Raw genomic sequence first — 14,523 nt, 5'->3', positions numbered from 1 at the left:
GAGAGACAGAGAGGTAGAGAGAGAAGAGACCTTGGCAGAAGTAAGATAATAAGTTTTCTCTGTCTGGGAAGAATTAGGGAGTATCCGGCTTGCAGCCAAAGAGACTGATAAGCAGATGTTCTGAAACCGTACTCAAGTTGTGCTTTGTAGTTCCTGTTGTAGTTTCTGATTTTGCCCGCTTAGAAGAAGACGTGTATTGAGATGTGCTAAGTAAACTTTTTGTTGTTTTTGAAACTGGAAGACTGCAGTGTCCTGTTTTGTGTCTGTGTGATCTAGTAACCTCATCTCCACTGCGCATAGACCCCAGGGCCTCACTCTGACAAATTACACTTTAAATTTGGTAAGTAAACAAGGCACATACCTCATCCTCTAAGTTCAAGGCCCTCCGGCTTCCTGCTTTGTTCTTAGGATCGAAATTTTCCTGTCTGTCAGAAAAATGCAAAGATAGTGATTGACTTATATGGCACATGGGGCATCTTAAAACACACTTCCCTTCCCTAGCTCTCACCTGGATGTCTCCACTTGGTCCCGGAGGTGGTCCAGCTCCATTTGCAGGGCTTCCAGCTCCTTGTCCTTCACCCGCAGGGCCTCCCTTAGGCCTCGGGCCTCTTCTTTGGGGTTGCAGGAGGCATCCATCGACCGCCGGGATCCTGACCCACGGAAGAGGGCCGTGCTCTGCTTGCTCTGCTGCAAGAGGCAAAAGCATGGGATCATAATTGGAAGTCCATCCCGTCTAACCCCCTTCCGCCATAACGGACACTATCGAATCCACTTTGACCAGGGGCCACTCTCCAACATTAGTACCAAAAGGGTGGCAATAGTTTAACAACTGAGAAACCTGTGTGCCATTACATGAACGCTCGTAAATATCACTTGTTCAAAGGGTTTGACTTCTAACAAGGTCATGCTTTTCTTGACTAGCAGTTAACTCTCCAACATTAGTACCAAAAGGGTGGCAATAGTTTAACAACCGAGATACCTGTGTGCCATTACATGAATGCTCGTAAATATCACTTGTTCAAAGGGTTTGACTTCTAACAAGGTCATGCTTTTCTTGACTAGCGGTTTAACTCTCCAACATTACTACCAAAAGGGTGGCAATAGTTTAACAACCGAGATGCCTGTGTGCCATTACATGAACGCTCGTAAATATCACTTGTTCAAAGGGTTTGACTTCTAACAAGGTCATGCTTTTCTTGACTAGCGGTTTAACTCTCCAACATTACTACCAAAAGGGTGGCAATAGTTTAACAACCGAGATGCCTGTGTGCCATTACATGAACGCTCGTAAATATCACTTGTTCAAAGGGTTTGACTTCTAACAAGGTCATGCTTTTCTTGACTAGCGGTTTAACTCTCCAACATTACTACCAAAAGGGTGGCAATAGTTTAACAACCGAGATGCCTGTGTGCCATTACATGAACGCTCGTAAATATCACTTGTTCAAAGGGTTTGACTTCTAACAAGGTCATGCTTTTCTTGACTAGCGGTTTAACTCTCCAACATTAGTACCAAAAGGGTGGCAATAGTTTAACAACCGAGATGCCTGTGTGCCATTACATGAACGCTCGTAAATATCACTTGTTCAAAGGGTTTGACTTCTAACAAGGTCATGCTTTTCTTGACTAGCGGTTTAACTCTCCAACATTACTACCAAAAGGGTGGCAATAGTTTAACAACCGAGAAACCTGTGTGCCATTACATGAACGCTCGTAAATATCACTTGTTCAAAGGGTTTGACTTCTAACAAGGTCATGCTTTTCTTGACTAGTGGTTTAACTCTCCAACATTAGTACCAAAAGGGTGGCAATAGTTTAACAACTGAGAAACCTGTGTGCCATTACAGAACGCTCATAAATATCACTTGTTCAAAGGGTTTGGCTTCTAACAAGGTCATGCTTTTCTTGACTAGCGGTTTAACTCTCCAACATTACTACCAAAAGGGTGGCAATAGTTTAACAACCGAGAAACCTGTGTGCCATTACATGAACGCTCGTAAATATCACTTGTTCAAAGGGTTGACTTCTAACAAGGTCATGCTTTTCTTGACTAGCGGTTTTCAAAAGGTGGTCTCCACACGTTCATGGAGAGTCACGTTTGCCAAACGGACGTGACGTCCTTTGTACCTTTTTCAAGAAGGTTATGGTGCACTTATTTACAATAGGTTATGGCATTTCGAATAAATAATAATAATAATAATAATAATAATAATCGGTTTTTGGTCAACGTCAGATACGGCTTGGTTATTTGGGGCGCTGATTCAGAAAATGGCATTGGCTAGACCACATTAGCACTAGTTTCTGATGCACCTAGATATATATCGATAGACTACATCAGCCCTAGATAAACATGGATAGACCACATCAGCACTAGATAAATAGGGATAGACCACATCAGCACTAGATAAATATGGATAGACCACATTGTCTCTAGATATATATGGATAGACCACATCAGCACTAGATAAATATGGATAGACTACATCAGCTCTAGATATATATGGATAGACTACAATAGCCCTAGATAAACATGCTCACCCACAGAAAACTAAATTTATCTAGGGCTGATGTAGTCTATCCCTATTTCTCTAGGGCTGATGTAGTCTAACCATATTTATCTAGAGCTGACGTGGTCTATCCATATTTATCTAGGGCTGATGTAGTCTATCCATATTTATCTAGAGCTGACATGGTCTATCCATATTTATCTAGGGCTGATATGGTCTGTCCATATTTCTCTAGGTCTGATGTGGTCTATCCATATTTATCTAGGGCTGATGTGGTCTATCCATATTTACCTAGGGCTGATGTGGTCTATCCATATTTATCTAGGGCTGATGTGGTCTATCCATATCTATCTAGGGCTGATGTGGTCTATCCATATTTATCTAGGGCTAATGTGTATCCATATTTATCTAGGGCTGATGTGGTCTATCCATGTTTATCTAGGGCTGATGTAGTCTATCCATATTTATATAGAGCTGATGTGGTCTATCCATATTTATCTAGGGTTGATGTGGTCTATCCATATTTACCTAGAGCTGATGTGGTCTATCCATATTTATCTAGGGCTGATGTGGTCTATCCATATTTATCTAGAGCTGATGTGGTCTATCCATATATATCTAGGGTTGATGTGGTCTATCCATATTTATCTAGAGCTCATGTGGTCTATCTATATTTATTTAGGGCTGATGTGGTTTATCCATATTTATCTAGGGCTGGTGTGGTCTATCCATATTTATCTAGGGCTGACGTGGTCTATCCATGTTTATCTAGGGCTGATGTGGTCTATCCATATTTATCTAGGGCTAATGTGTATCCATATTTATCTAGGGCTGATGTGGTCTATCCATATTTATCTAGGGCTGATGTCTATCCATATTTATCTAGGGCTGATGTGGTCTATCCATATTTATCTGGGGCTGATGTGGTCTATCCATATTTATCTAGGGCTGATGTGGTCTATCCATGTTTATCTAGGGCTGATGTAGTCTATCCATATTTATCTAGAGCTGACGTGGTCTATCCATATTTATCTAGGGCTGACATAGTCTATCCATATTTATCTAGGGCTGATGTGGTCTATCCATATTTATCTAGGGCTGATGTGGTCTATCCATATTTATCTAGGGTTGATGTGGACTATGCATATTTATCTAGAGCTGATGTGGACTATCCATAATTATCTAGGGCTGATGTGGTCTATCCATATTTATCTAGAGCTGATGTGGTCTATCTATATTTATCTAGAGCTGACGTGGTCTATCCATATTTATCTAGGGCTGACGTAGTCTATCCATATTTATCTAGGGCTGATGTGGTCTATCCATATTTATCTAGGGCTGATGTGGTCTATCCATATTTATCTAGGGCTGATGTGGTCTATCCATGTTTATCTAGGGCTGATGTAGTCTATCCATATTTATCTAGAGCTGACGTGGTCTATCCATATATATCTAGGGCTGATGTAGTCTATCCATATTTATATAGAGCTGATGTGGTCTATCTATATTTATCTAGAGCTGACGTGGTCTATCCATATTTATCTAGGGCTGACGTAGTCTATCCATATTTATCTAGGGCTGATGTGGTCTATCCATATTTATCTAGGGCTGATGTGGTCTATCCATATTTATCTAGGGCTGATGTGGTCTATCCATGTTTATCTAGGGCTGATGTAGTCTATCCATATTTATCTAGAGCTGACGTGGTCTATCCATATTTATCTAGGGCTGACATAGTCTATCCATATTTATCTAGGGCTGATGTGGTCTATCCATATTTATCTAGGGCTGATGTGGTCTATCCATATTTATCTAGGGTTGATGTGGACTATCCATATTTATCTAGAGCTGATGTGGACTATCCATAATTATCTAGGGCTGATGTGGTCTATCCATATTTATCTAGAGCTGATGTGGTCTATCTATATTTATCTAGAGCTGACGTGGTCTATCCATATTTATCTAGGGCTGACGTAGTCTATCTATATTTATCTAGGGCTGATGTGGTCTATCCATATTTATCTAGGGCTGATGTGGTCTATCCCTATTTATCTAGGGCTGATGTGGTCTATCCATGTTTATCTAGGGCTGATGTAGTCTATCCATATTTATCTAGGGTTGATGTGGTCTATCCATATTTATTTAGGGCTGGTGTGGTCTATCCATATTTATCTAGGGCTGATGTGGTCTATCCATATATATCTAGGGTTGATGTGGTCTATCCATATTTATCTAGAGCTGATGTGTTCTATCTATATTTATTTAGGGCTGATGTGGTTTATCCATATTTATCTAGGACTGATGTGATCTACCCATATTTATCTAGGGCTGATGTGGTCTATCCATATTTATCTAGGGCTGATGTAGTCTATCCATATTTATCTAGAGCTGATGTGGTCTATCCATATTTATCTAGAGCTGATGTGGTCTATCCATATTTATCTAGGGCTGATGTGGTCTATCCATATTTTCACCACCAGAACTTTAGTAACACTTTAGAAGCAAAGCACCAGCGCCCCCGAGTTTTGTAAATACTTTAGAACCACGGATTGCCCATGCCTACCCCAAACAACTCACCCTGGACTCTTCCAGTTCGTGTTTGAGCCTCCGGAACTGCTGCTCGGCTCTCTCTTTCCCCTTCCGCTGCTTGGACACTTCGTTCACCAAGCCTTCCATCCGAGCCTCCAGCTGTAAAAGAGCCGAGAAATGCATCAACATCTCTGCAAGGAGAGCTTTGATTGGGAAGTCCTTGATAGGAGGGGAGGGTTGAATGGACAGAGACAGGTGAACTATAAATCCCAATACCTATAACTCCCAAATGTCAAGGTCTATTTCCCCCAAGCTCCACCTGTGTTCGTAGTTGGACATAAGGAATATTCGTGCCAAGTTTGGTCCAGATTCATCATTCTTTGAGTCCACAGTGCTCTCTGGATGTAGGTGTACTACAACTCCCAAACTCAAGGTCAATACCCAACAAACCCTTCTAGTATTTTCTGTTGGCCATGGGAGTCCTGTGAGCCACGTTTGGTTCAATTCCATCATTGGTGGAGTTCAGAATGCTCTTTGATTGTAGGTGAACTATAAATCCCAGCAACTACAACTCCCAAATGTCAAGGTCTATTTCCCCCAAGCTCCATCTGTGTTCGTAGTTGGACAATAGGAATATTCGTGCCAAGTTTGGTCCAGATCCATCATTCTTTGAGTCCACAGTGCTCTCTGGATGTGGGTGTACTACAACTCCCAAACTCAAGGTCAATGCCCAACAAACCCTTCTAGTATTTTCTGTTGGCCATGGGAGTCCTGTGAGCCACGTTTGGTTCAATTCCATCATTGGTAGAGTTCAGAATGCTCTTTGATTGTAGGTGAACTATAAATCCCAGCAACCACAACTCCCAAATGTCAAGGTCTATTTTCCCCAAACTCTACCAGTGTTCATATTTGGGCGTATTGAGTATTTGTGCCAAGTTTGGTCCGGATCCATCATTGTTTGAGTCCACGGTGTTCTTTGAATGTTCAGAATGCTCTTTAATTGTAGGTGAACTATAAATCCCAGCAACTACAACTCCCAAATGTCAAGGTCTATTTCCCCCAAGCTCCATCTGTGTTCATAGTTGGACATATGGAATATTCGTGCCAAGTTTGATCCAGATCTATCATTGTTTGAGTCCACGGTGTTCTTTGAATGTCCAGAATGCTCTTTGGTTGTAGGGTGAACTATAAATCCCAGCAGCTACAACTCCCAAATGTCAAAGTCTATTTTTCCCTAACTCTACCAGTGTTCACATTTGGGCGTATTGAGTATTTGTGCCAAGTTTGGTCCAGATCCATCATTGTACTCTTTGAATGTTCAGAATGCTCTTTGATTGTAGGTGAACTATAAATCCCAGCAAGTACAACTCCCAAATGTCAAAGTCTATTTTCCCCAAACTCTACCAGTGTTCACATTTGGGCATATTGAGTATTTGTGCCAAGTTTGGTCCAGATCCATCATTGTGCTCTTTGAATGTTCAGAATGCTCTTTGATTGTAGGTGAACTATAAATCCCAGCAACTACAACTCCCAAATGTCAAAGTCTATTTTCCCCAAACTCTACCAGTGTTCACATTTGGGTGTATTGAGTATTTGTGCCAAGTTTGGTCCAGGTCCATCATTGAGTTCTTTGAATGTTCAGAATGCTCTTTGATTGTAGGTGAACTATAAATCCCAGCTGCTACAACTCCCAAATATCAAGGTCTATTTTCCCCAAACTCTACCAGTGTTCACATTTGGGCGTATTGAGTATTCGTGCCAAGTTTGGTCCAGAACCATCATTGTTTGAGTTCATGGTGTTCTTTGAATGTTCAGAATGCTCTTTGCTTGTAGGTGAACTATAAATCCCAGCAACTACAACTCCGAAATGTCACGGTCTATTTTCCCCAAGCTCCATCTGTGTTCGTAGTTGGACATATGGAATATTCGTGCCAATTTTGGTCCAGATCCATCATTCTTTGTGTCCAGGGTGCTCTCCGGATGTGGGTGTACTACAACTGCCAAACTCAAGGTCAATGCCCAGCAAACCCTTCTAGTATTTTCTGTTGGTCATGGGAGTCCTGTGAGCTATGTTTGGTTCAATTCCATCACTGTTGGAGTTCAGAATGCTCTTTGACTGTAGGTGAACTATAAATCCCAGTAACTACAACTCCCAAATGTCAAGGTCTATTTCCCTGAGCTGCAACAATTAAACTTCAGTAATTATAATCTCGATTCTTAGTAGGAATCAAAAGGTAGATTATATTAGAGATGTGTGGACTTTGCTTTTATGGACTTTGCTGAACTCTACCTTGGATTAATTTGTTCCTGTTTATCTTCTTACCTCATTGGATTTACCAATTTCTTTAAAGTGCTTTTTACTTAGATTTTTTTAAATTTTCAATAAAATAATTGTTCTTTCTTACTTACCTGGATTAATTTGTTCCTGTTTATCTTCTTACCTCATTGGATTTACCTATTTCTTTAAAGTGCTTTTTACTTAGATTTTTTTTTACTTATTTTCAATAAAAGGATTGTTCTTTCTTACTTACCTGGATTAATTTGTTCCTGCTTATCTTCTTACCTCATTGGATTTACCTATTTCTTTAAAGTGCTTTTTACTTGGATTTTTTTTTACTTATTTTCAATAAAAGGATTGTTCTTTCTTACTTACCTGGATTAATTTGTTCCTGCTTATCTTCTTACCTCATTGGATTTACCTATTTCTTTAAAGTGCTTTTTACTTAGATGTTTTTTTTACTTATTTTCAATAAAAGGATTGTTCTTTCTTACTTACCTGGATTAATTTGTTCCTGCTTATCTTCTTACCTCATTGGATTTACCTATTTCTTTAAAGTGCTTTTTACTTAGATTTTTTTTTACTTATTTTCAATAAAAGGATTGTTCTTTCTTACTTACCTGGATTAATTTGTTCCTGCTTATCTTCTTACCTCATTGGATTTACTTATTTCTTTAAAGTGCTTTTTACTTAGATGTTTTTTTACTTATTTTCAATAAAAGGATTGTTCTTTCTTACTCACCTGGATTAATTTGTTCCTGCTTATCTTCTTACCTCACTGGATTTACCTATTTCTTTAAAGTGCTTTTTACTTAGATGTTTTTTTACTTATTTTCAATAAAAGGATTGTTCTTTCTTACTCACCTGGATTAATTTGTTCCTGCTTATCTTCTTACCTCATTGGATTTACCTATTTCTTTAAAGTGCTTTTTACTTAGATGTTTTTTTACTTATTTTCAATAAAAGGATTGTTCTTTCTTACTTACCAGGATTAATTTGTTCCTGCTTATCTTCTTACCTCATTGGATTTACCTATTTCTTTAAAGTGCTTTTTACTTGGATTTTTTTTACTTATTTTCAATAAAAGGATTGTTCTTTCTTACTTACCAGGATTAATTTGTTCCTGCTTATCTTCTTACCTCATTGGATTTACCTATTTCTTTAAAGTGCTTTTTACTTGGATTTTTTTTACTTATTTTCAATAAAAGGATTGTTCTTTCTTACTTACCTGGATTAATTTGTTCCTGCTTATCTTCTTACCTCATTGGATTTACCTATCTCTTTAAAGTGCTTTTTATTTAGATTTTTTTTTACTTATTTTCAATAAAAGGGTTGTTCTTTCTTACTTACCTGGATTAATTTGTTCCTGCTTATCTTCTTACCTCACTGGATTTACCTATTTCTTTAAAGTGCTTTTTACTTAGATGTTGTTGTTTTTTACTTATTTTCAATAAAAGGATTGTTCTTTCTTACTCACCTGGATTAATTTGTTCCTGCTTATCTTCTTACCTCATTGGATTTACTTATTTCTTTAAAGTGCTTTTTTACTTAGATGTTTTTACTTATTTTCAATAAAAGGATTGTTCTTTCTTACTCACCTGGATTAATTTGTTCCTGCTTATCTTCTTACCTCATTGGATTTACTTATTTCTTTAAAGTGCTTTTTTACTTAGATGTTTTTACTTATTTTCAATAAAAGGATTGTTCTTTCTTACTCACCTGGATTAATTTGTTCCTGCTTATCTTCTTACCTCATTGGATTTACTTATTTCTTTAAAGTGCTTTTTTACTTAGATGTTTTTACTTATTTTCAATAAAAGGATTGTTCTTTCTTACTTACCTGGATTAATTTGTTCCTGCTTCTTACCTCATTGGATTTACCTATTTCTTTAAAGTGCTTTTTACTTAGATTTTTTAAACTTATTTTCAATAAAAGGATTGTTCTTTCTTACTTACCTGGATTAATTTGTTCCTGTTTATCTTCTTACCTCTTTGAATGTTCAAATGCTCTTTGATTGTAGGTGAACTATTTCTTTAAAGTGCTTTTTACTTAGATGTTTTTTACTTATTTTCAATAAAAGGATTGTTCTTTCTTAGTTACCTGGATTAATTTGTTCCTGCTTATCTTCTTACCTCATTGGATTTACCTATTTCTTTAAAGTGCTTTTTACTTAGATGTTTTTTACTTATTTTCAATAAAAGGATTGTTCTTTCTTACTTACCTGGATTAATTTGTTCCTGCTTATCTTCTTACCTCATTGGATTTACCTATTTCTTTAAAGTGCTTTTTACTTAGATTTTTTTAAATTTTCAATAAAATAATTGTTCTTTCTTACTTACCTGGATTAATTTGTTCCTGTTTATCTTCTTACCTCATTGGATTTACTTATTTCTTTAAAGTGCTTTTTTACTTAGATGTTTTTTACTTATTTTCAATAATAGGATTGTTCTTTCTTACTTACCTGGATTAATTTGTTCCTGCTTATCTTCTTACCTCATTGGATTTACTTATTTCTTTAAAGTGCTTTTTTACTTAGATGTCTTTTACTTATTTTCAATAAAATGATTGCTCTTTCTTACTTACCTGGCTTGTTACAGAGACCCGCCAATTATTTAACTTCTGTAGCAATAAAATTTCAGTGATTATAATCTCCTCGATTCTTAGTGTCAATTGGGAAACACAGACTAGGAATATTTTAAGGCGTGGTGTGCTTTAACACTAGCATCTTTCACAAATCGATCATGTAATTGACGATAACGAAACCAGCCATTTATCCCGCTCTTCTCTCCCTTTTAATTTATTTTAATTAGTTACTCCATATCTCTTCCAACACTCTAGGACTCTATTCTTAGGAAGGAAATAGGGAAGAGGAGAAAGGTGGGGACGATGACAATTCCCCCCTCGAGATGTCCGGTGCTCACCTCTTTGCGCCCGCTTTCGGAGCGCGCCAACTCCTTGCGCAGGCCTTCCACGCGCCGCGCCGCCGCCTCCGTCTCCTCCTGCCGTTCCCGCAGCTGTCGGGAGTGGCGCAAGAGCTGCGCCCGCAACTCCCCACATTTGGCCTCGGCGCCCCGCAGCTCCTCCGCCATCTCCTTTTGCCGCATCTGCTCGTCCCGTAGCTCCCACCCTTGGATTCGGAGCTGCTCCTGCATCTCGGCCAGTTCCTGGAAAACACGATGTTGTCGTCATTGTGGGTACCTTTTATTAGGCAGATGATGCTCTGCTTGATAGAAAAGCACTATCTGGGAACATAATATATACCAATAGGAGATGTAAACATAGCTGTACATACTAAAGCAACGAGTCAAGATTAAATCCTCCAGTGTGAGTTTGGATGAAAGCCAGAGTTCAATTGTTTTATCAAAACAGTGAGCAGCAACAAGGTTATGCAGTAAAGTCTCTGCTAACTACTGACCAAAGACTCTGCAGTGTTTTGTTTTTATTTAATTGCTTGCCTTGGGACCATCAGTCTCATATGCAACACATATGAGAACAACCTTCACGAACCCTTTACGTCTACTGAATGGGACATGGCTCTCAATAAATGTAAAAATGGCAAAGCAGCTGGCCTGGATGACCTACGGATGGAACAAATCAAGAACTTTGGTCCCAAAGCAAGGCGCTGGCTGCTGGAGCTGAGGAACAACTGCACTGCATCCTGTCAGATCCCCAAAATCTGGAGGAAAGCAAGAGCCATCGCCATCTTGAAGCCAGGCAAAGACCGTAACGACCCAAAAAGCTACAGACCAATCTCCCTGTTGTGTCACCTCTACAAAGTCCTAGAGAGACTTATTTTGCATAGAATTACGGAAAAAATAGTCCCCTGTCTGATCCCACAGCAAGCTGGCTTCAGGAAAGGCAGAAGCTGCACATCGCAAGTGCTGAACCTGACTCAGCACACAGAAGATGGCTTTGAAAGGCCGCTGATCACAGGAGCTGTCTTCATAGACATGTCAGCAGCTTATGATACTGTGAACCACTGCCTCCTCCTGAGAAAAATGTATAGTATCACAAAGGACGACCACCTTACCCGCCTCATAGGAAACCTGCTACAAAACAGGAGCTTCTTTGTTGAGTTCCAGGGCCAGAGAAGCAGATGGCGGAAACAGAAGAACGGCCTGCCTCAGGGGAGCGTGCTTGCTCCATCCATGTTCAACATCTACACAAATGACCAGCCACTGCCAGAAAGGACAGAGAGTTTCATCTATGCTGATGACCATGCCATCACCACTCAAGGAAATCAGCTACAAAACAGGAGCTTTTTTGTTGAGTTCCAGGGCCAGAGAAGCAGATGGCGGAAACAGAAGAACGGCCTGCCTCAGGGGAGCGTGCTTGCTCCATCCATGTTCAACATCGACACAAATGACCAGCCACTGCCAGAAGGGACAGAGAGCTTCATCTATGCTGATGATCGTGCCATCACCGCTCAAGCAGGGAGCTTTGAGATGGTAGAACAGAAGCTCTCTGAAGCTCTAGGTGCCCTTACTGCCTATTACAGGGAAAACCGGCTGATCCCCAACCCATCTAAAGCACAGACATGTGCCTTTCATCTCAAGAACAGAGAAGCATCCTGAGCTCTGAGGATTATGACCTGGGAAGGAATCCCACAAGAGCATTGCAGCGTACCCAAATACCTGGGAGTCACTCTGGACCGTGCTCTGACCTACAAGAAGCACTGCCTGAACATCAAGCAAAAAGTGGGCGCTAGAAACAATATCATACGAAAGCTGACTGGCACAACCTGGGGATCACAACCAGACACAGTGAAGACATCTGCCCTTGCGCTGTGCTACTCTGCTGCTGAGTACGCATGCCCAGAGTGGAACACATCTCACCACGCTAAAACAGTGGATGTGGCTCTTAATAAGACATGTCGCATTATCACGGGGTGTCTACGTCCAACTGCAGAAATTATATTGCTTAGCTGACTGGCATAACCTGGGGATCACAACCAGAGACAGTTACGGCATCTGCCTTTGTGCTTTGCTACTCTGCTGCTGAGTACGCATGCCCAGTGTGGAACACATCTGACCACATTAAAGCAGGGTGTCTGCGCCCCACACCACTGGAGAAATTACACTGCTTAGCCGGTATCGCACCACCTGACATCCGCCGGGAAGTAGCAGCCAATAGTGAAAGGACCAAGGCAGGGACATCTCCAGCTCATCCCCTGTTTGGGTATCAACCAGCACATCAACGACTTAAATCTAGAAATAGTTTTCTAAGATCTACAGAGACACTCGCTGGAACACCCCAGCAAGCGAGAGTCCAAAAGTGGCAGGCTCAAACGGAGAACTTGATACCCAATGAGCTGATTTATTATTATACCTGCAAAGCCTCGTTTTTCTCTTGCTCCAGGAACTTCACCCGCTCGTCCAAGGCCTTCAATTGCCCCGACGCGGCTTTGTCGAGTTGCTGCCTTTGCGCTTTGTCGTTCTCCACTTGGTTGTCTAAAAGGACGAGAGGGATTATGGTCTTGGGTCCTTCCAAGCTCAACAGCTTACGAAGCCGGTACTGTTTCGTAAGTGCTGCTTGAATATCAAGCAAAAAGTAGGTGCTAGAGATAATATTGTACGAAAGCTGACTGGGGATCACAACCAGACACAGTTACGGCATCTACTTTTGCACTTTGCTACTCTGCTGCTGAGTACGCATGCCCAGTGTGGAACACATCTCACCACGTTAAAACAGTGGATATGGCTCTTAAGTGGATATGGCATCGATAGGAATCCAGTGCCCAGATCGAAATAGAATAACATTGTGTCCGGTTTTCGGCGAAACGATTCAAGAAAGAGACAGACGTCCCGCTTACCCGCCAACTGCTTCCGCAAGGCCGCCATCTCATTGTGGAGGCTCTTGATCTCCATATCCTTTGTGGGCATCTTGGAAGGGGATTTCGACTGAGAATCTGTTAGATAGATAATGCTCTGTTAGACAGGTATGCATTGACTGTAACACAGTGTTTCTCAACCTTTCTAATACAACGGCCTATTAATACAGTAAAGTCTCTGCTAACTGCTGACCAAAGACTCTGCAGTGTTTTGTTTTTATTTAATTGCTTGCCCTGAGGCTGGGATTTGTAGTTCACAATCAAAATGCATTCTGAACTCCACCAACGACTGAATTGAACTGAAGTCTGACTTGGGCAGGGCGGTCCACACCTTGGTTACATCCAGACTGGACTACTGCAATGCACTCTACATGGGGCTGCCCTTGAAGACAGCCTGGAAGTTTGAACTGGTACAACGGGCGGCAGCCAAACTATAGGGAGCATACAACACCCCTATTAAAACAGCTTCATTGGCTGCCGATAAGTTGCCGAGCCAAATTTTAGGTGCAGGTCATGACCTATAAAGCCCTAAACATTTCGGGCCCCGTCTATCTCCGCAATTGCATCTCCTTCTATGAACCGGCACGAACTCTAAGATCTTTCGGGGAGGCCCTCCTCTCAGTCCCACTTCCGTCACAAGCATGGTTGGTGGGGACGAGAGAGAGGGCCTTCTCGGTGGTGGCCCCCTGCCTCTGGAATGCCCTTCCAAGGGAAATCAGACAGGCCCCATCCCTCCCCGCCTATCTCCACGATTGCATCTCCTTCTATGAACCAGCATGAACTCTAAGATCTTTTGGGGAGGCTCTCCTCTCAGTCCCACCTCCATCACAAGCACGGTTGGTGGGGACGAGAGAGAGGGCCTTCTCGGTGGTGGCCCCCTGCCTCTGGAATGCCCTTCCAAGGGAAATTACACAGGCCCCATCCCTCCCCGCCTATCTCCGCAATCGCATCTCCTTCTATGAACCGGCACGAACTCTAAGATCTCTCGAGGAGGCTCTCCTCTCAGTCCCACCTCCGTCACAAGCACGGTTGGTGGAGACGAGAGAGAGGGCCTTCTCGGTGGTGGCCCCCCACCTCCGGAATGTCCTTCCAAGGGAAATTAGACAGGCCGCATCCCTCCCCGCCGATCACCGCGATCGTATCTCCTTCTATGAACCGGCATGAACTCTAATATCTTCCGGGGAGGCCCTCCTCTCGGTCCCACTACCGTCTCAAGTGTGGTTGGTGGGGACAAGAGAGAGGGCCTTCTCAGTGGTGGCCCCCCACCTCTGGAACACCCTTCCAAGGGAAATAAGACAGGCCCCATCCCTCCCCGCCGATCTCTGCGATCGTATCTCCTTCTATGAACCGGCACAAACTCTAAGATTTTTCGGGGAGG

The 14,523-nt window shown here is 41.5% G+C and overlaps 1 protein-coding gene across 2 annotated transcripts in view; it reads right to left on the bottom strand.

The window, feature by feature from the left end:
- The window catches only part of CDC42BPG (CDC42 binding protein kinase gamma), a 110,278-nt gene that overhangs the window by 45,198 nt on the left and 50,557 nt on the right, over positions 1 to 14,523 (bottom strand). For both annotated transcript variants that reach the window (XM_067472549.1, XM_067472550.1), the window contains exons 11-16: positions 13,128 to 13,223; positions 12,644 to 12,765; positions 10,237 to 10,479; positions 5,085 to 5,195; positions 509 to 687; positions 362 to 425 (exon numbers count right to left, since the gene is read on the bottom strand). In XM_067472549.1, the coding sequence (XP_067328650.1) occupies positions 362 to 425; positions 509 to 687; positions 5,085 to 5,195; positions 10,237 to 10,479; positions 12,644 to 12,765; positions 13,128 to 13,223 (815 nt within the window). The remainder of the gene's footprint in view (positions 1 to 361; positions 426 to 508; positions 688 to 5,084; positions 5,196 to 10,236; positions 10,480 to 12,643; positions 12,766 to 13,127; positions 13,224 to 14,523) is intronic.

This window comes from Anolis sagrei, chromosome 12 (genome assembly GCF_037176765.1).
Source record: "Anolis sagrei isolate rAnoSag1 chromosome 12, rAnoSag1.mat, whole genome shotgun sequence".
NCBI classification, from domain to species: Eukaryota; Metazoa; Chordata; class Lepidosauria; order Squamata; family Dactyloidae; genus Anolis; species Anolis sagrei.
This window is presented reverse-complemented; position numbering and strand designations above follow the sequence as displayed.